The sequence below is a fragment of the Typopeltis vanoorti genome, chromosome 21, assembly GCF_054136105.1.
Source record: "Typopeltis vanoorti isolate ZY-2024b chromosome 21, IOZ_Tvanoo_1.0, whole genome shotgun sequence".
Lineage (NCBI taxonomy): Eukaryota > Metazoa > Arthropoda > Arachnida > Uropygi > Thelyphonidae > Typopeltis > Typopeltis vanoorti.
In genome coordinates this window covers 17,932,824-17,959,562 of record NC_143569.1, presented here as the reverse complement: position 1 = coordinate 17,959,562, position 26,739 = coordinate 17,932,824, and the positions used below count along the sequence as shown (strand labels likewise).

Here is a 26,739-nt window from a genome sequence, read left to right as displayed (position 1 = left end):
ATATTGTCATATTTTCCCAAAATATTTTCATTAACATTTAAAAAATTCCCCAAAATATAGACCCCCCCCCCCAAAAAAAAAAATATATATATATATATATATATAACTATTTTATTTCAACACAAACAAAAAATTTCAAACTAATAGGAGGTGCTGTAAATTTTTGTGATGGTTATTAATGAGACTTTAGACACTATAAATATTTGATTTGTTCAAATAAAATTTAATTTCAGTTTAATTTGGTTTAAATGCTATATATTGTAAATATTAATATAATAAAAATATTTTTTATTTATTCAAATTAAGTGGATATTGAATCCAACATTATTTCTTAGCCCGAATAAGAAACTCAAAGATAGAAAATCTAAGAGTTTCATGCCGAATATAACTTGGATTTGACAAACTATAAAAGTTCGGCAAGTCCAAGCATAAGCCAACACCTGGTACATTCTGGGGCAACTCGTAGTAAAGGTGGAGTAAGTTCCGATCACTGTCCTTAGTATTTTCCCATAATGTACAACACCACTCCTAGGAGATATATGCTGTTATACATTATGAGAGAAGGTCACTACCTAGACCGGTTTCGACCTTTTTTGAGGTCTCATCGGTGAGTAGGTAGACACAGATGTAAATACTGAGGTTGCAGTAGTGCAGAGCTAATTTCTTTACTGTACGAGTCGCCAACAGATGCACTGATAAATTACTAAGATAAAGAGCCAGTAGGCTTCACTTCAGCGACTTACTTTGCCAAAGTGAAGCCTGTTGGCTCTTTATCTCAGTAATATCCTTGAAATATCCTTGCTGGCTTATGCTTGGACTCGCCAAACTTTTACTTTTATAGTTTTCTATATTCAGCATGAAACTCTTATATTCTTAGATTTTCTATCTTTGAGTTTCTTATTCGGCTAAGAAATAATGTTGGATTCAATATCCACTTAATTTGAATAAACTTACTTTGCCAAAGTGAAGCCTATTGGCTCTTTATCTCAGTAAATTCTCTATTTATTTATTTTATTTTATTTATTTATTTTTTTGAGTTGTCATAATTATTATACTATTATTTTATGTCTTGTAATGACTTAGAATAAATAACATTTTCATTTTTAATTTTCCAATTTACTTATACTCATTCTTTCATTTCCCTTTGATTCTAATTAGTGCAGGTTTTTAGTCGAAAATTTTTTTTGTTGTCCACTTGAGATATACACTTTTATATCAAATGGCTCGCTGTCCAATTGAGTTTGACACTCCTGGTATATATCCTTGTCTCACACCTGATTTAATATCAGACCAGTTTCCTGCACTTCTTTCAATTCTAACTGTTGACTTAAATATAGACTATGTATTGTTCTGTATAATGTCCCGTTTACTCATTATAGTTGTAATATTTTGAAAATCTTTTCTTTTCGCATTTTGTCATATAATTTTCTTAATCTACAAAACTTTAATATACAGGCTTGTTATATTTCCATGATTTTTCAACTGTGTATCTTAAAGTAAATACAGGGTGTTTCAAATTAAAATACCTTTATTCAGAGCTGTTTGTAGAGATAGCCAGTAGATGAAATATCCTTGGACTTGGTGAGTACCCTAACAATATCATGGGGTAGAGATTTTGAAAATAAAAAATTTAGTTCAGAAATGACCAGTAGATAAAATATGGTACTGTGAGCTGGTGAAAATTACATTAATGTGATCAGATATGTGATTGTGAAATGATTCGATAAACAAAGTTATTTAATGATGTTTATTTTGCTCATTTCATAAAATAATGTTATACAAAAAACATCACATAGAGCTGACATGATGCAAGTACCAAAGAGATTCAGATGATCAATGGAGGTGACATTCAGCGTATTGATGAGACCAATAGCTCATACCGCCATACAGAATTGTCTACAGTGGACACAACTGATTTGTTTAAAGGTTTCACACATAATGTATGATTTTGTTCTTCAAATCTGCCAGGTGAAGAACTTTGCCTTGATACGTTCTGTTTTTGAGGTCATCCCAAAGCTAAAAGTCACAGGGATTAAGGTCTGGTAAATGCAGTGCCATTTCCTAGAAAATGATCGGCTCATTACTGTATCCTCTGTGAAATGTTGACACAATAATTGTTGAATTTCATGTCCTATGTGGGAAGATACTCCATCTTACTAACATGCAGCCATGACTGTAAAGGTCACATGTCCAGTTTGATGGATTTCTTCGAAGAAAAACAGCTCAATAACGAACTTGGCCATAAATCCTATCCATACCTATCCATGTGACCTTTAGTGAATAGGGAACTTGTAGAAATGCATGGGGATTCTCTGTATCCAAGATGCAGCAATTTTGAATGTTTACTGTTCCGCAAACATGAAAATGTGCTTTATCACTCCAGATGATGTTCCAAGGCCAATCCTCATCCACCTTCAGTTGTGCCAGAAATGTTGATGCAAACATTTTTTGGACATTGGTACTTCCATTTGCAACTCATGGCTGTGGCTGACTTTATACAGGTAGCATTTCAACGCTTTACACAAATTTCTCCATGCCATTGTGTATGGCAAATCGAATTGTCTTGCTATGGCACATGCACTGCATGAAACCACAGCATTCTCATTTCGCTACTCAACAACTGCAGTTCAATCTTCAGTCATCTGTACAATTATTATTACAGGAATACCTCAATTATTGCGGATATTGTTGCCACGAAAAATACCGCAATAAATGAAGTAAAAAAGAAATGTGTTAAACATGTTAAGTGAAAAATGAAGGTTCATTTAGAAAAACAAGATTATTCTTTAATCTTTATTTATATATAAGGAGTACAAACAGTACATACAATTATTCTTTCTTGAATAAAAATTGGTGTAGTGTTGTCTGGTAAAATTTTTTCTTTCTTTTTTCTTCGTATAAAACTCGGTAGTAACAGATGGAATTTTCAATTTCCTGATGAACTTTCATTGATCACTCGAGATTAGGATTGCCGTTCAAGATTTTTTCTTTAAAATTTTCAAGAATTCTAAACATTTCGTCCATTTCTTTGAGGGTAAATTCCTTCGTGCCATGTCAATTTGTTCGTCATTATCATCGATACCTTCCAGAATTCTGTCAAAGTCATAGCTTCATTTCCTGTAGTCTTTTCTATTGCTTGTGAAAAAGTTCTTCATAGGTAATATGCCTTAAAGGATGCGATTACACCTTGATCCATTGGCTGGATGATGGAAGTGGTGTTAGGTAGTAAATAAATAACTTTTACATTTTCGTACAAATCATTCAGCGCTGTTGGATGACTAGGTGCATTATCTAGTATCAACAAGAATTTAAAATCAAGATTTAATGACTTGCAGTACCTTTCAGCTTCAGGACAAAAAAAGTTTTTAAACCAATCCTCAAAAATAGTTTTTGTCATTTAAGCTTTTCTATTGAATCTCCGATGAACAGGGAGAAAATTTTTCTCTAAACTTCTAAGCGGGCGGGGATTTTGTGAATGATAAATAAAGAGAAGCTTCATCTTGTAATCTCCAGAAACATTGCCACATAGTAAAAGTGTTACACTCTCCTTCGAAACCTTGTAGCCAGGCTGTGATTTTTCATTTTTTGCTAAAAATGTTTTAGTGAGCATTTTTTTTCATAATAAGCCTGTTTTGTCAGCATTAAATATCTGATCATCAGTATAATTTCCTTCTTCAATAATCTGTTGTCATTCAACAGGAAAACTAGCTGCTGCTTTTTCATCGGCACTTGCAATTTCACCTTGTACACGAACACTATGAAGGCTCGATCGCTTTTTGAACTGATCAAACCACCCTGAACTTGCAGAGAAAGTTTCTTCCACTACTGATGCCGAATCATTTTCGCTTTCTAATTGTTTTCTTTTTAAAGTTTCAAACAAATTCAATGCTTTTATTTTTATAGTCATTTCACTAAGAGGAATTCTCTTTTGGTTACAATCTTCTATCCACACTGACAATAGCGTTTCCATTTCAATCATAAGATGGTTTCTGTTTCTTGCATTTTTGGATCCAGACGAGGTCGATGCACTTTGTCCTAGTTGCTTATAGTTTGCAGCATAGTCTAAAATATGGCGAACAGTTGATTCATTTAGACCGTACTCCCTTGCAATTTTGGATTTGGTTATGCGTGCTCCATACTTATTTATCATATGCAACTTATCTTCTAAGCTGATCACTCTATGTTTCTTCTTGATAGCTGTAGACTTGATATCATCCTTGTTTCTTTTAGCATTCATTGTAGGGGTAAATAAGAAGAGAAATAAATAACCACATGTACTTCAGGCAAAGGCGGACAGTTACTGGTGAGTGGTGAGCAGGCGCTGTCGGATAAAAATGAAGCGCTACAAGAGAGTGATATCTGGGGAGTGGTGACTCAAACTGGTTGCATATGTAGTGGGCTACATCTCACGGCTACAATAATTCGAATTTGGAACACAATAATTGGAATTTTGGTATCAAATTATAAACCGCGATAAATCAGAATCGCGATAATCGAAACCGCGATAATCGAGGTATTCCTGTATACAGTTTTGTGTAATTCAAATGAATATCTTGTAGCTATGATTTAAAAGGTGATAGTTTTCACATTTTTGTTTATCACCTTTTTTTTGGATGGGTATTATGAACCCAGTTTTCCAATCCTTAGGTAATTTGGTTAAAAAGTTTCAATAAATATTTTATTAAATAATAAAGTAACCACAGTGATATCTTTAATTAGTAAAAGGACAGATATTTCGTACTAAAATGAATAGTACGAAATATTATTAATTGTTACTTTATTATTTAATTACTATGCCACAGGTTCCACTAAAAATCATAAATATTTTATGGTTCCCTGGCCTCCATGTTTCCAGGATTCAGTAGAAATTTGGTCAATTCTAGGAGTTTGGGATGTTTTCATTTGGTTTATTGCTTTCAGTAGCTCATCTTTTAGGATAGCAAGTGCTCTTTCTTTTCTTTGCTATTTGATGAATCCCATGTTTGGTTTATTTGGAATAGTGTTTAGTAGTATTCTTTCCATATTTTTTGTATATCTTGGATTGCGCCAGTTTCCATAGTATTAGAATCTTTCATTTTTAAAGTGATGTTATTATTAGATCTTTTATTATTTTGTAAACAGTTTTAGTGTCATGCTTTTTATTTGCTTCCTCACATTGTTTTACTTTTTCTTCTAATCGTGGTGATATTTCACTGGATTCACTATCTTTGGGCAGAGCTCTTTGTTTTCTGTGATGATAAGATCATAACACAAACCATTTCAATAGTTTTTACACACAAGACCATTTACAAACGAATTTCATTATATCATTTATTAAGTTGCTGATATTTTGCTGGATTCAAACCTGGTGTAAATTTACTCTCACCTTTCCTGACATAAGCACATTTCATCCATAGTCTCTTTTGCCTCAAAAAAAACTTGATGTTCTTTATTTACCTCTTAAGATATTATATTCAGGCAATAATGATCAAGAAAAGAAAGGAGTAGTGATAGCATTCAACACCAAACATGAAAATTATGTGGGAAGAGTTCAAAATGGCTAAATGAACAATGAAACTTATTTGTGCCTATGGTCCCAAGGAAGTGGAGGATTTTTTTCTTTTTTGAGTCATTAGAGAACCTTCTGTGGGACTATAGACACCGAAACCAGAGAAACTGGTCTCCTTGTTGGTGATCTAAACAGCAGAGTAGGAAATGAATCTTATCAGACATATAGAAAAGTTTTGAGAAAATTTGGAGAAAAGGGCAAGACTAATAATAATGGTAAATGCATGCTGGATTTCTGTTCAGGATATAGACTAGTCAACATAAAAATATGTACAAGTTCAAGATACAAGCGTATTCAGAAATTGGAAGTGATCATCACTTAGGATAAAGTAGAATAAAAATGAATATCGCATTGAAAAGAAAAATATGTTTCAAGTTTTAAAAAAAAAATCAACGTTGAGTAGCTTTTACAGGTGAATTGTACAAACATTATTCAAGAAAAAATGAAACAGCATGAAAACAAGAACCAAACTTGGAGTCTCAGTTGGCTAATTCTGAAGAAAACATTTATTGTTCAGCTAGGAAGGCATGTTGTGAAGTTGTCTGCAAGGACAGAAAAATAAGAAAACTGTAGTGGACACAAGGTTAAAGAAACACTCATGGGAAAAGAAGAATGCATACCAAAAGTTTATAGCAAATAAGTTGGCAGATGCTCAAAAAGAATACAAATAACAATGTAAGAGATCTAAGTTATATGACTATATGTAGCTGCCTGGTTGACCGAGTGGTTAGTGTATCTGCTCTCCAGCTGCGGGTTCAAATCCCGCCATGGGCATGGATGTTTGTGATCGTCTGTGAAAATAATAATGGTGGTGGTGGACAGTAGATGGGGTTGTTGTAGATGATGCAGATCGCTGTAGTTAGAGAATTGAGTGGTGGAGACGGAGAGTTGTAGAGCGGGTGCCCTCCCTCGATGAGTCTCGGACTCCCTGGAGGTGTGAAGTAGTAATAATAATAATGTAAAAGTAGCTAAATAAAACTCATGTTAAGACCTTGATAAAAATATAGAAAATAAACAGGGAAGTGGCAACATGTTTAGGAGACTACTGAAAAGCTTAGAAATTAGATGAAAAGAGAGATGAAAGAATACTATAAAAGGAATCAAAGATGATAAAGGTTACATGAAATTGAAGATAAAGAGGTTCTAGATGAGTGGAATAATTCTTTTGAAAGACTGTTAAATGAAACAGGCAGTGACAGAACAGTAGTAGAATATATTCAAGAAGAATGCAAACAGGAGTACATATCAGTGTTTTAGGTAGAAAAAGCTGTCAAAAGTCTGAAATGTAGTAATGCTCAAATATAAGTTTTGCGGTGGCTACGCTGCATATTTCAGAATGCCTGGTCAGATGGTTGAATTCCAGATGATTGAAGTAGAGCTCTCGTAGTTTCCATGTAATGAAGATATTTCACAGTCATATTTGTTTGCTTATGCCCATTGCTACATAGAAAAACTGTTACTAATTATTGCCATCATAGCTAAATACCCCAACTGGACTCGAATCTTCTGATATCATTAGCAACTCCCACCTTATTATGTTCTGATCTGCCTTGGTGAACACAAGAAATACATCCACAACTTTGGTCAATCAAATCTAGCAGACTGTGCCTTGGGATACATTTCATAGAATCAGATGGGAAGAAAATTACTGTGCTTCGTCAGAGCAAATACAAAATTAAAGACTTTTTTTTTTTAGAATCAGCAGCAGATTTAAAGAACTGGTCCAATTTAAGTACACCAGTGTCCGAAAGCCAAGGACAAACTACAAACGTGGAGATAAATTTATTGCCAACATACTAATAAATTATAAATTTAATAGTATGTTGGCAATAAATATGTTTATTAGTTGGCAATAGTATGTTATAAATTTCATACAAATTGAATTGTAATACGTTTTTTGACAAAAGCTAGAAATTTCCTAGAGGATGTAATTAAGGAATTAATATACAGTGCTTACAGAAAATTCTCCAGAGAAACATTTCTGTATGGATCATGTCCACCACAAATTCTGATACATCTCTTGCAACGTTGTGGTATGCTTAGCAGCAAATGATTCAGGAGCTCTTGAGGCAAATTGGCCCACTCCTCCTTCAGAGCAAGAATAAGGTCTTGTTTGTTTTTTGAGGGGAATTTCTAACAACTGTATGTCTCCCCTATTGCATCCCAAACATGTTCTATGGAGCGAAGATCATTAATCGACTTCTTCACTATGTAGTGAAGAAGTCAATTAATATTGACTTCTTCACTATGGAGTGAAGAAGTCAATTAATTTCATCAGTCTGTAGAAGTATCTCCACTGCTCATGTATGGTGTGGCGTGGCATTGTCATCCATAAAAATGAATTCTTTGCCTACAGTACCATGGAACAATCGAACATGACATTGAAGAACTTAACAACAATATCGTTCCCGTCTCCAAAAAGAAACCAAACTTTTCGAAAATAGAAGAAACTAGTATCGCCACCTGTTGTATCTTTTTGTTGTCGAAAGTGGCAACTTTCATTAGTGTTGTGTCAACTGTTTATGACATTTGTTTCATTAGTAGCTGAGTTATAGTGCCAAGAGTGACAGTGTGTTTTGACGGACGGTCGGAAAATGAGTTTCAAACAGAGAGCTGCGATTGACTTTTGTGTTAAGCTTGGTACAAGTTTAAAAAAAAAACACATCAAATGCTTTAAAAAGCACATGGTGATGAATGCTTATCCCGTACTCATGTTTACGAGTGGTTTAAGTGATTTCAAAGTGGTCGTGAGATGCTTGAGGACGACGAAAAGCCGGGCTTTCCAAAAACTGGACTGAGCAAAGTTAATATCCAAAATTAATCCAAAGTTAACCCAAAATCGTCCGTGAGATTCGTTGAAGATGAATTGGGAATTCTGAAATCAACTATGCACAACATTTTGACCGAGAGTTTGGGCCTTCGTAAATTGAATTTGCGATTTGTTCCCCACAAGTTGACCGACAACCAAAAAAAGTATCGAATTGAACACTGCAAGAACCTCATTAAAATTGCTCATAAGGACTCAAACTTCCTTGAAACGATCGTCACTGGTGATGAAATGTGGTGTTTTGAGTATGAGCAAAGCACCAAACCAAAGCGCCAGAGTGCTGAGTGGAGACCACCAGAAGAGGGGCATCCGAAAAAAGTCGCTTGGAGAAGTCAAAAGTAAAGACAATGGTGATTTGTTTCTATGATTCCAAGGGCATTATCCAGAAAGAATTTGTTTTCCACCTGGCCAAACAGTCAATAGTGAGTTTTATCTCGAAGTTTTGAAGCGATTGATAGCGAGAATTCGTTGCATATGCCATGAATATCGTGATGCACGTAGCTGGTCACTTTTGCACGATAATGCACCATCTCATCGTTTGAACATTGTGAGACAGTTTTTGAGCAAAAACCAAGTTTTTGTGTTGGATCACTCGTCTTATTCACCTGATTTAGTACCCTGACTTCTTTCTCTTCCTCTGACTTCATTTGCCGATGAAAGGAAAGCAATATGACACTATTGAGAACGTTCAAGCGGCAGTAACCACGACCTTCAACAGTATCCCAAAAACCGATATAAAAAACTCATTTAACGAATTAATTGACTGTCCCAAACGCTGTATAGAAGCTGATGGAGAGTATATTGATTGAAATAAGTGATTTGAATAATTATAATTGGTCTGTGTTTTATTTCCTATCAAAAGTTCAGTTCCTTTTTGGACAGAGGGTGTAGTCCCTTTTTCCGTACTTGTAGCCTCGTGTGACCATTAAGCATAATGTCTTCCTACACTGATCCCTGCACTGCCATATCTATCCCTTTCAAGAACATTCTCACAATGGTAAGCAGTACTTAAATGCCATATCAAGTGTTGTCTAGAATCAGAGGAAAGACTAAAATAACTCTCATCTGTAACAAATACATTAGCCAATTGGTGTTGTGTTCAATTTTTATGAGTACAACACTACTGAAAACATGCTCAAAGGTGAACTGTGGATAAAGGGATGCAGACAACAGGCCTTTCGGCATATAGGCCTACTTGTCGCAGACATCTTGCCACAGTTTGTCGAGATATCCATGTACCTCTGCTTGAATTGAGCCAACTTGCAAGCTGACCTGCTATGCATCAATTACGTTTTGCTGTTATAACTAAAAATCTGTCTTCATGCTCCATGGTACAGTGAGAGTGACCTCTTAGCAAATGTCTGGAACACATTCCATTGGCTTGAAATACTGCCCAGAGCCTGGATACAATGCATGTGAGATTCCAAACTCTCTAGCAATATCATTAATTCTGCAGCCTCCTTCACGCTTTCCAATAATTCTTCTCTACATGGAATCATTTAGATGATGTCTTTGAGACATTACAAGACATCCAAGTTTGCAACTTCATTCCTTCACAATAAGATCTTCTTTCAACCACAATTTGCTTAGTGCAGTCTTTTTGAGTGCTACCACATATGCGCTATTTGAAATTTTGAATGTGTACCCGCTTTCTACTCGAAATCATCAGTTATACAAATTCCCACAAGCTGATTCATATGAATTGCAGTTGTAATCTTCAGAAATAATGTTCGTCCTTAGATTTTGAATACCAGTGTAAATATCGTTGTGTTAAACTTCCCTATATTTGGGAAACTTTAATTTTTAGGCCTTCCATCCAAGAACAAAGGCTAGCTAACACCACCCATAGAGGACATCCCCCCCCCTCCATAGGACTTTAAGTTTAAAAGAGTCTAATTTATTCCAGTTATTATTGAGTGTGTTATTACAATTTTAATGTTGTATTCCTGAAGCTATCTCTGTGACAGAGAAGAAATATCAAATGATTAAACCTGTGTAGCCTTCTGTTGAGAAAAGGTGTACTAGGAATGTGTTTTCTGTATTTTTTTCCAAATAAACAAATATGAAATAGAATAAGAAACTATTTTTATATTAAAGGCTGCCAAGAAGGGTGTGAAGGTTAGATTTTTCTCTCAGAGGGTGGTGCGTGATTGGAATGTATTTCCTTTGGATGTTGTGAGTGCAAGCAGGGTGAATGAATTCAAGAATAAGTATGATAGCTGGTGTGTGTAATATGTGGCCTCCCTCAATGATTCTCTGACTCCCTGGAGGTCTCTCTTAATAATAATAATTATTATTATTTTTAAGAGAGAAGTGTGCCCTGTAGGGCCCCTCAAGGAAAGAACTTTTATATCCTTCTGCATAAGCCCAAGCTGTTTTAAGTCCATATAACTATCTGCGCTCCATATGCCATGTAAAGAGATGGTTGGGCTGGTAAACCTCAGGGTTTCCCCATATTCCTCCCGTATCTTACTAACTAGATCTTGGTTATTTTTTTAATACATACATACATACATACATACATCTTCAAGGCCCACCTTTCTTAATTGGGTTGTGGGGGAAACAGCTGCAAGAGGAACTTCCAACGGTCAAGATCCTCTGCCACCAAGCTCAGGTGTTCTGGTGGGATTCCCAAATGTGTCCACCCAAGGTTTTGGATATAATCTATCCAGCGAGTCCTTGGCCTTCCACGTGGCCTCTCACCCTCTGGCTTGGCAAAGAGGGCCTGCTGAGGCAGCCTCTCTTGTGGCATTCTGACCAGGTGCCCATACCAACGTAACTGTGATCTCTCAACACGGAGAAGCAGTGGTTGAGTATTGAGGGTTTCCTGAATTGCAGAGCTTCTGACTCTGTCGAGTTTCAGCCGCTTGGATTCATGTTCACATTCTTTCGGTCATTACCCAACTCTCATGACCATAGGTGAGGATGGGGACATAGACTGTATTGAAGACAGCCAGCTTTGCCTTCTGGCTTAACTCCTGCTTCAATACTACCGAATGGCCAAGCTCCCGCAATATTGAGCTTGCTAAGCCAATTTGAGTATCTAGCTCTACATCCCATTTTCCATTGTTCGTGAATATGAACCCAAGGTATTTAAACTTCTCCACTTGCCTCATTGGGACTCCACTTACATGTAGAGTGCACTGGGATGGTTGTCCTGAGACCACAAATGTTTCAGTTTTGGTCACACTGATCTTGATTCTGGCGTTTGCACAAACAGCTACAAACCTATCCAGGGTCTGCTGGAAGTCATCTGTGGAAGAGTTAAGCAGAACTAGGTCATCTGCATAAAGCAGATGTCCAATGCTACATCTTCCAATTCTGACACACTCACTGCCTCGGCTGTGCCTATCAATCCAGTCCATAAATATTATGAAAAGGTGGAGGCCAACGGAGACTGCGAAAGGTTCAGACTTTGTGCTGTTTACCCTGACACAAAATTCTGGGCATTCATACAGGGACTTGATGGCAGCTAATAGTTGGCCATCCACTCCATACTCCTGTACTACTTGCCAAAGCTTATCCCGAGGAACCCGGTCATATGCTTTCTCCAAGTCCACAAAACGTGTAGACATTCTTGGCATATTCCCAAGATTTCTCAAAGACTTGCCTTAAAGTGAAGATTGATCAGTTGTGCTTCTACCAGGAGGAAAGCCACATTGTTCTTCCTGAAACTTTGACTCAAATATCATTATTGATATTTGAGTCAAATATTGAGTCATTATTTTTTTAATGATTTACTTTATTATTATGGCTATAGGCTAGTGGGCGCCCTGTTCCCAGTACCTGGGCATCAACAACCCAAACATCACCATCTCTTTTAATCACTAAGTCTGACTTATGCAGACCTGCAGAGGTCCTGTAATGTGGTTCCACCGCAGTCACCTAACATTTGTTCTTAAGGCGATTGTTCAGAATGGAGACCACGGCGTCATGCCTTTGCATGCATACCCCATGGGTGCAGAAGCAACACTGGGCTATATGAGACAATGTCTCACTGTAGTGGCAGCTAGCCTACAGTTTGAGTCGTCACTACTCCATCGAGCTGTGCGGGCTCGAGTGGGCAGGGCATTGATCGTCGTCCTAATAAGGTCAATATACGCAAACCCAGGGAGGAGTCTGGTGCCATCCTTTACCCAATCATGCTGGGGAGGCACTAGATATGACTTTTAAAGAAGCACCATCTACAGAACAGTGCAGCAGAGATGCCCCCTCTTGTGTTCTGCGGGTGCTGACTCAATTAAGGTACCCTGATAATGGGACCAGCCTTTAGCCTGCCTTGAGTTTTTTTGTATCAACGGGCTATAGAAAGCCTCTATGCAGATAGAGGAAGAAGATAGGTCTAAATTCGCAATTCTGGACAGCTGCAGGCGTGGGATCAGCCATCTAAGTGATGGAACCCCGAGTCCACCATCCTTCACCCTCGCGTGGAAATATGTAGCAGGGGTGTCAGGCAGCAGTCGGAGCTATGATTCACAGCTGAACGGATAGCCCTTCCATTCGGGACAGTACCGAGATATATGTCCTACCAAGCACCAACTTGTGATAAAAGCGAGGTAGGAGATAGTGGGAAAGGAGAAACAGTCTTTGCTGGGGCTTGAGAGGAGCTTTCCTCAAAGAAGCGATCCCAGCTTCTAGGATAGAAGGGACAGAAGACCTTCCCTTTGGGGTGAACATGATACCGAGATATCTCCACTCTTCCAGGATGGTCAAAGCATGCAACGACCTCCCGTGCAGGGAAAACTCTATAGTCTCAACCTTAAGCTTCTTGTCACGACCAGAGGGGACAAGAGCTAAAGTGCAGAACTTCTCTACATTAATAGAAAGGCCTCGAATAGAGAAAAAGTCAAATGCCTGGTCAAGGAGTTCCTGCAAGCCTACCTTAGTAGAGGCTACGAGAATAAGATCATCCTCAAAGGCTATAGCAATAAAGGAAGAGGCGCCTAGAGATTTGCCTATATGGCTAGGAAGAGAGTGAAGTAACTCATCTATGACACAGTTAAAGAAAAAGAGGAGATAGAAGATCACCCTGGCGAACACCCTGCACTGCAGGAATAGAAGTCACACGGGACCCTGTAGTGACAGTGATGGAGCTATCGACGTATAGTTCCATAACATAGGAAAGAAAGTGTCCTTCCAAAAGAAAGGCCTTTTGGAGGTCCAGCGACGCCATTAAGGCAGCATTGGGAATCAGAGAGAGGAGAAGAAAGAAGATATATATTCTCGGCACAGCTGTCTGAAGGGACAAAAGTCCTCTGTCTATAATCATGCTGTACATGTTGCTGAAGTTGTTTAACTAAAATCTTATGATAGAGTCTAAGTATCACAGGGGAGATGGTAGTAGGTCTAAAGTCTGATGCACAGCTTGAAGTTTCTTTCTTAGGAATGAAGATAGTTCTTGAAGCATGTAGGTATGGTGGTAGTGCCTTACTAGAAAGGAGAATGTTTAATAAGTCTTGAAGAATCTTCAATGGCACCTTCCGAAGTCTAGATGCAGGAAAGCCATCAGGACCGGAGGTGGAGAAATTGAATGGAAGATCTGCTTTAATCTCTTGGATGGAGACAGGCTGGTATATTTGAAGGGCAGGAATGGACCTCAATATCGTAGGTTGGTCATCATCATCAGGGAAGTGTGGAGGTGGAGCAGAAAAGACTGTATTCCTGAATTTAACAAAATCATCATGTAAGTCTGCTAGAGGTGGAGGAGAAGCACCATACAGGATGGTTTTGGCACATTGCCCTCTATTCTTTTTATAGAGAGCCTGCATAACTGCATAGGCCCTCTTCCTCTACTTCCTATTTGACAAAGCCATTGTAAAACGAGAAGTAGGCTGATGTTGACGAGGCATCAAGTGTTCAGAGAATTCAGCATGTAGGTAGTCATTTAACTGTTCTGTGATATCCATTCCCAGAAGGTGAGTCTGGATGAGAGATTTAAGAATTTGATGGTTATATTCTGAAAGAGGAGGATCATCGAGAGATAATATTAGTCTGAGAATCAAAACCTCTTCTTGAACAGCAGGATGGTGTCTGGAAGATGGAGAGGCAGGGACAGGAGATACAGAGATGTTACCTATGGCAGATGGGCTGCCAGTTCTTGAACTAAGGCTTTGTAACTGGCTTTCCATCTATGGCACTTGATGGCATCCAAGGATCTTGATGGGAACGCCTTAAATAAAGCCTCATTGATTTTCTTTATCCCTCGAGCTGTGAACTCAATCTCATGAGCAGCGAGAGTCTTTTCTTCTTTGGCAGTCTAGTGTGCTTTGATGTGCTCTGTTCTTATTGCAAAGTTGGCTTCGGCTGGATGTATCGAGGTGCGATGCACGCAAGGCCAACTGCGGTGGAGAATGCACGATCGCAGACCTGACATACGAAGTGTCTGAGATTGGAAACTCCTTGACCTCCGAAACAAGCATGATGAGAACTTGAATAAATGAGTTGATGACATTCCTTGCAGAGCTTTCTTTTAACTTTCTTCCTGAGGACGCCACTGGAACGGATATCAGGATCACCTCCAAACAAGAAACAGACATCTGGATTCACACTCGACGAGTTTCCTGGATCCGGCCTATAAGAGTCGGAGCCTTCATCTGATGAGTTATTGCAAGCGAGGAAACTTAATCCTACCAGGGCTGCTAGCTCTGGAAGTTAGTAATAGCATAACAGGCCAGTCAGTCACCCGAAGATGTCCAGGAATCGCCCCCCAGGAGGCCACCTACTGCTGCACTTGCGAAGTGTCTCAGGGGATGTGCAAGCCAAGACAACAATGCTTCAGATTCGCAAACCTTGAAGACTCAGATCCCCCATATACCACTTTTTCATATCTGTTAGTCCACCATCCTCTTATCCATGCTAATATTGTATAACCCAAACCCATTTTCTACAATTTATGCAACAGTCTACCATGCTGTATGAGGAAACTTAATCCTACCAGGCAAAAGCCCTTGTCTAGTTCAGTGGTAGCATCATTATAGAATATGAACAAGTTGCTAAAACATGATTCAATGTTGTTAAAAGCCATCGACCTGGTGTATGCAACATTGAGTTCACTGCTACCTCTTCACTTAATGAAGAAACTCAGGTGTATGAAGAGGAGATATTAGAGCTGTTACACAAACTGAATAAGAATTCAGCAATAGAGACTGATGGAATATCAGTACCAGTGCTGATCAGTTTCTTCTAGCATAATCCCACCAATATAATACGACATTGGATATCTGCATTCTGTTATCTGAATTTTATGAATAGCCAGACGGTTATGATTTGTATTTATTAATTCTCTTGTTTAAACTTTAAGTTATACTATTTATCCCCTGAAGATGTAAATCCTACGATTTACGAAACTTGTCGGGAACTATTATTTCAGTGTTTTATATAACTGAATAATAAAAAAAATGTGGTATAATCACTGAAATATATCCTTTGAACTAATTAGCCACAGAAGTCTACGCCTACAATTGGATATCTAATCAAGCCAAAGTGCATGACTTTACATTTACTGACATTGAACTGACATCCATTTTCCCATGCCCATAATTCCATCTTATTCAAATCATTCTGTAAGTACTGCATATCATAAGCATTTCTGATTACCCTGCCTATCTTTGCATCATCAAATAGCTGTATGTTGTGTGTCATATCCATCCATCCCAGTATCATTAATGTACAGATTGAATAACAGTGGACAAAGACTGATCCTTGTGGTACACCACTAGTTACCTTTTTGATATCTGTCAGTCAACCATCCTCTTAACCACAACAGTATTTTATAACCCAAACCCCATATTCTTCAATTTATGCAACAGTCTTCCATGCTGTATTCTGTCAAAAGCCCTTGTCTAATTCAGTGGTAGCATTATTAGAGAATGTGAGCAAATTGCTAATACATGACTTTCCCTTAGCAAACCCATGCTGTTCATTGCAAAATAGAGATTCACTGTTAACCCACATCCGAATGCGAGCACTAACCAGTTTTTCCAAAATTTTCGCCTCCACTCCTGAGATACTGATTGGTCAATAGTTGGATACATTTGTCTTTGCACCACCCTTATGCAATAGAAATTGCCATATATTTTTTCCACTCCTGCAGACTCTTCCCTGTTCTGAGACTCAAATTATATAGCCTGGTCAAAGGAATAGCCAGTTCAGCTGAACACTCTTTTAGCACCTGTGCTGATATTCCATCAGTCCCTATTGCTGAATTCTTATTCAGTTTGTGTCACAGCTGCAATATCTCCTCTTCATACACCTGAGTTTCTTCATTCAGTGAAGAGGTAGCAGTGAACTCAATGTTGCATACACCAGGTTGATAGCTTTTAACAAAATGGGCACTCATTAGTTGAACAACCGCCTCTGCATCTGTCACCCTCACATTATCTGCATTCAGAAGGGTTATTCTGTCATATTCATTCATTCTTTTGCTTGCATCATATCAGTAGAATTCTAGTGGGTTGTATTTAGCTTGCAGAGCCAGTTTCCTTTCATACTCACACTTAGCTTTCCATACAACAGTTGCGACTCTTCTAGCCTGCTGCTTATAATTTTCATAACGGATATCACCCTTATGCAGATGGTGTTCCTTTCACATCATATGTTTCTTCCAAATCTCTTGCTTAATAAGATTACACATCCATTACTAAAAACACACATAATAACCACAGTAATGACTATTTAATTCGTAAATATTTCATCCCAAGTATCTTGGGACATCATCAGTACAGTAGTTTAAACAATACTAGGAATAACATACAGTTAGGGCGCATGATTACAATGGAATCTCAATATGAATCTTTGGACTCTTTGGAGGTATCAGGAATAATAATAATAATATGCGTGATGTAGAGTGTTATAGAAGTAAATTAAATATAACTGGGGGAAAAAAATTGAAAAAAAAAATATATATATATAAAGATTATTTTACACAATTTTGTATGACAATTTCCCATACTTTAGGAATAGTAAGAACGACGTAACGGTTTAAATTTGGTTTGTGTAGTAGGGCTTCAGCACTTTCTTTCTTCAGCACACGTAATAACCACAGTAATGACTATTTAATTCGTAAATATTTCATCCCAAGTATCTTGGGACATGATCAGTACAGTAGTTTAAACAATACTAGGAATAACATACAGTTAGGGCGCATGATTACAGTGGAATCTCAATATGAATCTTTGGACTCCTTGGAGGTATCAGGAATAATAATAATAATATGTGTGACATAGCGTGTTATAGAAGTAAATTAAATATAACTGGGAAAAAAAAAATGAAAAAAAGATATATATATATATATATATATAAAGATTATTTTACACAATTTTGTATGACAATATCCCATACTTTAGGAATAGTAAGAACGTCGTAGCAGTTTAAATTTGGTCTGTGTAGTAGGGCTTCAGCACTTTCTTTATATATTTATGAATTAAATAATCATTACTGTGGTTATTACATGTGTTTTTAGTGATGAATTCACCACAGGTTTCATTATATTAAAAAAAAAATTTTTTTAAATCCATTTGAATCATACCCTATTTATTCTTTGAACTCTCAGAACACATTCTGGTATTGCATCATTTAAGTATTTTTAAAATACATCCCATGCACTGTTGATATTCTTCCCATTCGTTATAATTTTCATAACAGACATATGACGTTAAAGGAATGCAGATGGTATTCCTTTCACGTCATGTTTCTTACGAATCTCTTGCTTAATAAGATTACACATCCATTACTAAAAACACACGTAATGACCACAGTAATGACTATTTAATTCGTAAATATTTCATCCCAAGTATCTTGGGACATCATCAGTACAGTAGTTTAAACATTACTGTACTAATGATGTCCCATTCCATTCTGCTGAACTCAGTACACTCCTCAGCTGGTCATGATTTTCTGCTTTGTAGTTTAGCATGTAACCTTTTCTGAATGGAACATTCATAAACTTAGTTACTTCCCAAGTGAGTACTGCATAACCACTGTCACCAACCAGAGGCAGAATAGTTACGTCTTTAACTAAAACACTCTCTGACACTATAATCAAAACTAACACTCTTTGACCTCGAGTTCCTTCTGTCACCATGCTGCTTTAGAGGGTTGTCCCACAAAAGCTCAATAAATTCAGTTTCATTCTTCTCATGAGATTGTATTCTGAATTCAATATTTGGATAATTAAAATTCTCTCTTTATGATTACTCTTGTTGTGCTCATCATCTCTATTTGGTGATGCATTTTTTTTTCATCACTAGTAACCGATCCACCAGGTCTGTAACAACACCCCACTATGTAATTGAACTTGTTAGACTCCACCTCACACTAGATCGCTTCAAATTGACTGTCACATGAAATACTGTTACTAGTATTTCAATCATAGTTCTCAACATTAACTGGATTCAAGTCATCCGATATTATTAGCAGCATGCCCCCCTCCTCTCCTATCATGTCTATCCTTCCTAAAAATAATGTACCCTTTACACTCGATACCAGTTAGTATGTCTGATTTTGAAAATCCAGATCTCACTAATGCCTACAATCTGAGGTCCCAACATATTAACCAAGGCAACAAACTCTACCCCTTTGTTTCTGATATTCCTAACATTTGTGTACAGACGTAATAACTTACCATGTTCTTTTGTATACTCTTGTCTGCAGTCTGCATGACACAGTTGTACAACTTGCAGATCTCTATTCTTCTCTAGTGCCTTATACATGCAGACCTCTTTGCACATGTTTGATGGGTCCGAACCAGATGAACACAAAGTCAAAATCATTCTCTTCTCATAATCGTTTCCATGAAATGCCTATTCCCGTCATTAGCACAATTATATAACATTGCCACTCTTACGCTCATGTTCTCATCATTCCTCCCATTATAATTTAGTTTCCTTCCCTCTGTGTTTAGGTCCTATACCAGTTATTAGTTTTTCAAAACTAATAACTGGTATATTCCATGCTTTATTGTTTCTTATTTTGCTGTCAAATTTCTTTTCCTCCCCATGTTCATTCAAAGGCCTCGACTTTCTGTAATTCCTGCTTCATCTTGCTGACAATTTGCTTTTATTTTACTGTTTTGGAAGTTAATCTTTTTCAATAACCATCTTTGTGGGGAAGCCTTCTTGTTTTTGACTTCGCTGCCCTTCTTAGTGTTACATTCCTTGTGCGTTTTTGGTGCCATTTTGAACTATATTTATTATAGCAATATCTTCACAAAAAATGTTATAAAACACTAAATACACATAACAATAAAACCAATAAAAACCACCACTTTTACATGAGCGCTAAATTCACCGACCAATCACAAAGCCTCAAACTCAGCCTTTTTATCTTAAATATGTGAAAATCACTGATTAAGTCACTTAACACACTTCATCCTTTCAGTAATCATCTTCAAACAATGCTGGAAAACAAATGACATGTGCTACAAATTACTGACTCCTCATGTTTTGATTATTATTATTACTATAACAGTGTCCACACGATAGCCTAGTGGCTTTGCGCTTCGCAACCATATGACTGGGGAAGGAGTGTCCTAGGTTCGATTCCCGTCAACGACGTGAGGAGCTCAAGGATCTTCCTCAGCCATAGACAAGTTAGCCGGTCTTGGGCGTGTACAGCAGGATTTTTTCTGCCAGTTTATCTGGTTTTTCATCCCACAAGCAGGCAAACCGGCCCAAGGATACACATGGACTACAGTCAGGAATACTGACCCAGCCATAGATCTGGATCAGCCTATGCCGGTTCTGGAGCCCAGATAAAATTTGGGGGGGACTAGATGGTACTGTGAACTCCCGTATAAAGGGGGAACGCTGTATCATCACACGGAATTTATTTATTTACTATAACAGTTTCTCTGTTTTTGTTATGATAATTTGTTTTTCTCTCATCATTATGTTTATTTACTCCAATTGAAATCCAATTCTTGTAATATATAAGTTTTATTTCCCAAATAAGTATGGGTCGCTCTCATTATATGCACTTTCATTATCTGCGTTTTTGCATATGTGTGATTTTTATTTTGGAACATAGGGACTATTCGCTGTTTCCAATACAAAGTCATGGAAGCTTCTTTGCATGTGCATTGTTTCCTATATCCATCTGCTGTGCTCAATGTTCCTTTTTTTTATGTCCCTACTGCCTTATAGGTCATGTGTGGTATTGTCTTTATCTGTAAATAATTTGTGTCCTTTAAGCAAGATGTTTGGCATGAGAGAAAACAAAGGAAACTAATAATGTGTAATAAAGACCCAGTGAAGAAAAGGTCTAGCAAATCCCATCGTTCAGGTGAAGTTGAAAGTTCTGAATCAGTTTGTTAGAGATAAAAGTAGTTTATATTCAAAGGACCACAGGATTGAGTGATTCTGTAGTGAGAACCATTTATGGTAATCCTTTCTGTCATAGTCACACAGTGATCGTCATTCTTTTTTTAAAAAAAATTATGCATTAAAAAAAAAAAACAGGTCCTACGTCAACAATTACTCATATCATGCTGAGATGGAAACACAACGAGTCAACTGCAAGTGCTACCCACAATGGATGACCCACTACACTTACTGAACCTGACCGTAGGGTGCTACGAAGGACAATATGTAAAAACTGCAATTTGTTGGCCAACGTGTTGAATGCAGAATTCTGGGCATCAACTGGAACACAAATCTGTACAAAAACATTCAGAACCCAGACTGCAGTATGCAGCCCCACATTTCAGAACTGACATATAGCTTCGTCTTCAATGGTGCAAAGTGCATGTACATTGGGATTTGGGAGCTTGGAAAGCTGTGTTGTAGAGTAGCAAATCGGTGTACACCCTCTACAATGCAGATGGACAGGTGTGGGTGTGGCAGATGCCTAGTGAACATCTCTTACCAAAGTGCATAATCCCAAACTATGAAATTTGGAGGTGGTAGTGTGATAGTATGGTCCTGTTTTTTCCTGATTTGGCCTCTGACCTCTTTTTGTGTACCATGAATATTCTGAGAGGGTATCTGAACATTCTGGACAATTCAGTACTTCCTATTTTGTAGCATTTCTATGGAACCAACCATTGTCTCTTTCAGTAAAATAATGCACCATGTCATAAGGCTTCAAACTGCATAGGTTGTGGACATGAACATCACACGAGTGGTCTCCACAGAGCCCTAATCTGAACCCTCTTGAACATCTGCGGGATGAACTGGAGTGTTGGGCGATATCAAGGGACATCTGCCCACAACAGTCCAGGACCTCATTACATGCCTTCAGGAAGAATGGTCAAAAATTCCAATTTATTCCTATCATATGCTTGTGCTTGTGGAAAGTATGTCCCATAGGACATGCTGCGGTCATCGCAGCAAAAGGAGATCCTACATTACTGAATATTTTATTTGCTATGCTTAATTTGTTTGAAAAATAGGTGCATTTTTGATTAAATTAATCTTGAAAGATCGGAATCTCACTTGTTTGGGAATGGAACTGCTATTATGCCATATTACAATCCTTTCATTTTACCCAATTTCGATAAACGCAGCAATTCTCAAGAATGGAATTCCTACGTGTAATAAGAGTTGCCTGTATATCATAAGCCATTCATAAAGGAATGTCTTTGCAAGCATATATAATTATATTGATTAAGTCAGATTGTGCTGTTTTGAATTTTTAGAGAAGTGAAACCATAAAGCATAGTTTAAATCTACAACTGTATATTTATCAGCACCAGACTTCGGTGCTGAGCTTGCTTACTTTTTTATTTTTTCTTTCTTTCTTTCTTTTTTTTTTTTTTTTTTTTTGAAACATTACATTCAGACTGTAAGTTATAGTTTTTAGTACATAAGTTGTTATGCTATAAGCATTTCCGATGCATCAGAAGTTATATGGAAATAAGAATAATATCCCTCCCCCACACATTACCTAAAAGAAAGATTTCATCCATTCTGGGTTCTCCTTACCATTTTAGGAAGTCTTCATTATTGCAGAAACCATAATGTGTGCAGTCAGAAAACAACCCCATCTGAAGAAAATTGCTAATAAGTTATAAAAGCTGAACTTTTCTTTATGACATATATTGCTATATATTAATGTATGTACAATATATTTGTTTGTATCTTATGCTCCAAGTGTATCTTATTTTGATTCTCCTAAAAGCATTTATAAAAGATTTATCAATACTTATAAGTTTGATTTATTATTTTCAGCTTTCTTTAAATTTCCGGGAAACTCTAGAAACGTGGAATAAATCTACTCAGGTGTGGCTTCGAATGATAGCATATGACCGTGCTCCATCCAATAAGACTTTGTGGACCTATGTCCTGTCTGCTGTATGGCATGGTTTTTACCCTGGTTATTACTTTACATTCTTGGGGGGTGCTATATTTACTCTGGCAGCCAGATCAGTGAGTGTTTTTTTTATTTTTATTGTTATTGTAAAATTTGATTTTATTGACATACATTTAGAACGCGATTGAATTCATTATAATCGATTAATTGTAATTAAAATTATGATTATGCTTTTGTAGCCTTGTGAAAGTGTCTTTTGCACCCATTGCTCTAGACTACCCAAAAAAATCTGTTCTCATTTCTCATCTAGTCGCTGACTACAGGAACTTTTTCTAACACTTTCTTCGATCAATTCCCTAGTTAGTCAATCTCTGGCTTTCAGAAACAAATACATGATAGTTTATTTATGTATGTATGTGTATGTATTTGGTAATTTTTATTGTTTAGTGTAAGAAAATTACTCCACCCTTATTAGAAGCATAAAGGTGACATGAAATCACATCACACCATGTCCGGTTCTTTAAAGCAGGGTTTTTGGAATTATCAAATGTTAGCTCACTGACAATACTAAATATGATGGGTATTGCCGGCCTGGTTGACCAAGTGGTTAGCTTACCCATTCTCCAATCAACAGGTTGTGGGTTCGAATCCTGCCATGGGCATGGATGTTTGTGATTGTCTGTGAAGTTACTAGTGGTGGTTGGCGGTAGATGGTGTTGATGTAGATGATGAAGGTGTTTGATGGAATGGTGGAGATGGAGAGCTGTAGAGTAGGTGCCCTCCCTCAATGAGTCTTTGGACTCCATGGAGGTGTTACATAATAATAATAATACAACCATAGAAGGTGTTACCTTTTCATGGTTGTATACCTATTGCACCTTCACTGATTTATAATGCTTTTTTTTTTTTTATTCATATAAAAATATACATGAAGTATATCTGAAAAACGTTCTCTGGTATGTAGATAAAATTATTCAGGTTAATAAATATTGGTTATTGTTAATTTAGTCCTATTAACATTACTTTCTGATGGTAATTTAGTCACAGGCTGTTTTCATGCCTGACCATCAGTAGAACTTAACTAAACACACACACACACACACACACACACACACACACACACACACACACACACACACACACACACACACACACACACACGTATGCATATTTTTTTCTACTTCCCAGAGCTTCTGATCTAATGTCTAATCTTTGTCATTTCATCATGCACCATGTTAGTATATATCTTCTTGGAGCTTGGATACTGAACAGACAATGATGGACAGTCTGACAATTTGAAATTTAGCTGACTGAATTGTATTCTGTATTGGAACAAGATGAGGAAATTTCATGTCAGCTGGGGTGTTGCCCAGTTAACCTTCCAAATGGCTAGGACATCTATAGATGTCCAGCTAAATCTGGATATGATTCAACCCACCTGTTCAAAGAACATGGATAAGAAGTACAATTTGGCCGTGATGCCATTTAGAAGGTGTGATAAACCCTCACGCTGAAGAGAACACTTAATCGGATTATCTCATGTTCATAGCTGTGTCACAGTTGCCTATAACAAGAAACACAGTTTCTTGTGTTGTGACGTCTTTCTTCTTAGTTGTGTATTCTATTTTTGCCCGAATGCAGTATTCAGTCACGAGACAGTCTAGGCCTAATCTCTATATGGGTGATACTGGATAAGAGTTCATACAACAGGGGAGATTATCGATGAGGTCATTAATTCCCTAGTTCTTTCTGCTGATTGATTCCATTTTCGAACACAAAGAAAATTTATATTTAACTGTGCCACTTTGTGTCCATGGTTGTCAGAATAATGTTAAGGAATCAATCATCAGCAAGTACAATGCTACAGTAATCTAAATAAGACAGAACTTTCCTTAGACAAATTACTTTTAAGCTATATAGCAGTAGTGGTTCTCTAATCCTTCCTTACTTTCACATTCAATAGAGTTCGATCTTAGATCCGAACTGTTAAAATGAGCAGTGCAATGAAATGAGCTCAGGCAAGTACAAGATTCAAATTAAATAAAAACATTTAATACACTAACACATGAATTTACATTAATCAAAGAAGATCTAAATATAACTAAGATGATCATGTTCTTAATATTGTCTTAATAAGAAGAAGTTCTTATTAAGACAATAGCAACTTCACAGTAGAGCATACTCAGCACGGTTAAATTCTTAACATATAGTGTTAAACGTATAACTTCTTAGAGTTATAAGTTTCTAAGCACAACTTTAGTCAAAGGTTATCTATTCAATATACTTCAATTGTCAACTCTGGTTAGCCGTTCAGGATATACAAAGCACATATCGCTAAATACACTCCAAGAAATTCTAAAGTTCCATCAATCTATTACAGTAATACTTAATAAGTCAGTTTCTAACTTAATCATGTTAGAAATTCCATCAATCTATTACAGTAATACTTAATAAGTCAGTTTCTAACTTAATCATGTTCTCTTGGAACAAGCTTCAAGATATCACACGTTGAAACTTGAACTGTCATTAAGACAATACACTTTCTCTTTATTGTAATTACATTCACAAAAGACATAGAAAGGATTTCCTTACCAGGATGGTTGATATACTTTGCTTATTATCACGTGTTCTGGGAAACACTTTCTTGTTTCTCAATAGCTTTCTCTCTTAGGTCACTTTAGTTCAATAGGATCCAGATTCACCATGATAATCTTATTGGCTCGGGAATATATGCCTGCTTCACTCAAAATTGAATATCCTTCAGGTTTCCTTGGCAATCCCTGTTATGCCTCTCGTCTTTCTCATTTACAAGACAAGGGAATAAGAATGAGGATGCGAACAAAAGCCCGTGAATGAACAAAATTGAATATCCTTCAGGTTTCCTTGGCAATCCCTGTTATGCCTCTCTTCTTTCACATTTACAAGATGAGGGAATAAGAATGAGGATACAAACAAAAGCCCGCGAAAGAGCAAGAGAAAAACAGAGAGCTCCCCTGTCTTTTCGACCTTCTATCCTTCGCGCCTCCTTTTTCCTCTTATTTACAGTGCATGCCTCCTCCTTCCTTCTTCGTGCCAAAATCTGCCTTGTGGAAGTTCGTTAGCTCGGCATACTAACTAGCGCCAAAATGTGCACTGTTGGATAACTTCGTAATTTCATGCAGCACTTAATTTCCATTATACTTGCTATGTCCTTGGCAATGGTTTACATAAATGGATTAAATTCTGAATTTCCATGCACAGTTCACATAGGATTTATATACTCTACAAAGAATTAGTACAGGATAAATAATTAACAACTATTAGAACATACAATTATTTTATAATTATGGAATTACATTAGTAAGTGATTGATTTACTATTTGTCTGATGAGCAAATTTGGCTCAGGGAATGGCAGACTATTAAATCCTGAATGAAACACTATTATATTATAATTCCTTTCATTCAGAATTGAACAAAGGCTTACTCTTCCACTGAAAAATTTTAAAGAAAAATTTTTCCATACAGGTCACTCCTGTGGAGGATCCAGACTTCTTATTTTCTTCCGAGGTCTCAGATTGTATCTCGTCTGAACAAAACCTGATTCCTCATCATGGTTTGTGTATTTATCCTCCTCTACTTTCTCATTCAGATCTCTACTGCTCTTATTATTGGGACAGTTTCTTTCCTATATCTGTTGTGCGGGAGTGTTTCTTCAGAGCAGAAATCTCCTTCTTGGTCACTAGTGTTGCATCTTGGTTGTCTCATGACTGGGTGTTCTGTTCCATTGGTATCTTCTCTGAAATTACTCACTCTTCCGTGATTCCTCTTTTTTCCCCATACCCTCTCCTGTGAATCTCCTGGGCAGACCAATCGGTCAGGCCTCTTTCCTTTTCCTTTTCTCCTTTTTGTTTTACTTGACCTTCTAGGTAGACCAGTTGCTTCAGCAAAGTTAATTTCATCTGTTAGTTGGTCTCCAGTGCCAACCTCTAGTTCATGTCTGGATACTTGCTGTTGTAATGTCATGTTTGCGCTGAGTTGAGTTTCAAGCTGATCAAGATGTTTGTACTCTATTAGGAGGTCTTATTTCATTTGGTACACACAACTTTCCCGTTAGTCGCCTCCTTCCAGTATATGCAG

The 26,739-nt window shown here is 37.1% G+C and overlaps 1 protein-coding gene across 3 annotated transcripts in view; it reads left to right on the top strand.

Annotated features, from left to right (window-relative positions):
* The window catches only part of oys (lysophospholipid acyltransferase 6), a 325,432-nt gene that overhangs the window by 248,867 nt on the left and 49,826 nt on the right, over window positions 1-26,739 (top strand). For all 3 annotated transcript variants that reach the window (XM_090411054.1, XM_090411053.1, XM_090411055.1), the window contains exon 12: window positions 22,541-22,738. In XM_090411054.1, the coding sequence (XP_090267180.1) occupies window positions 22,541-22,738 (198 nt within the window). The remainder of the gene's footprint in view (window positions 1-22,540; window positions 22,739-26,739) is intronic.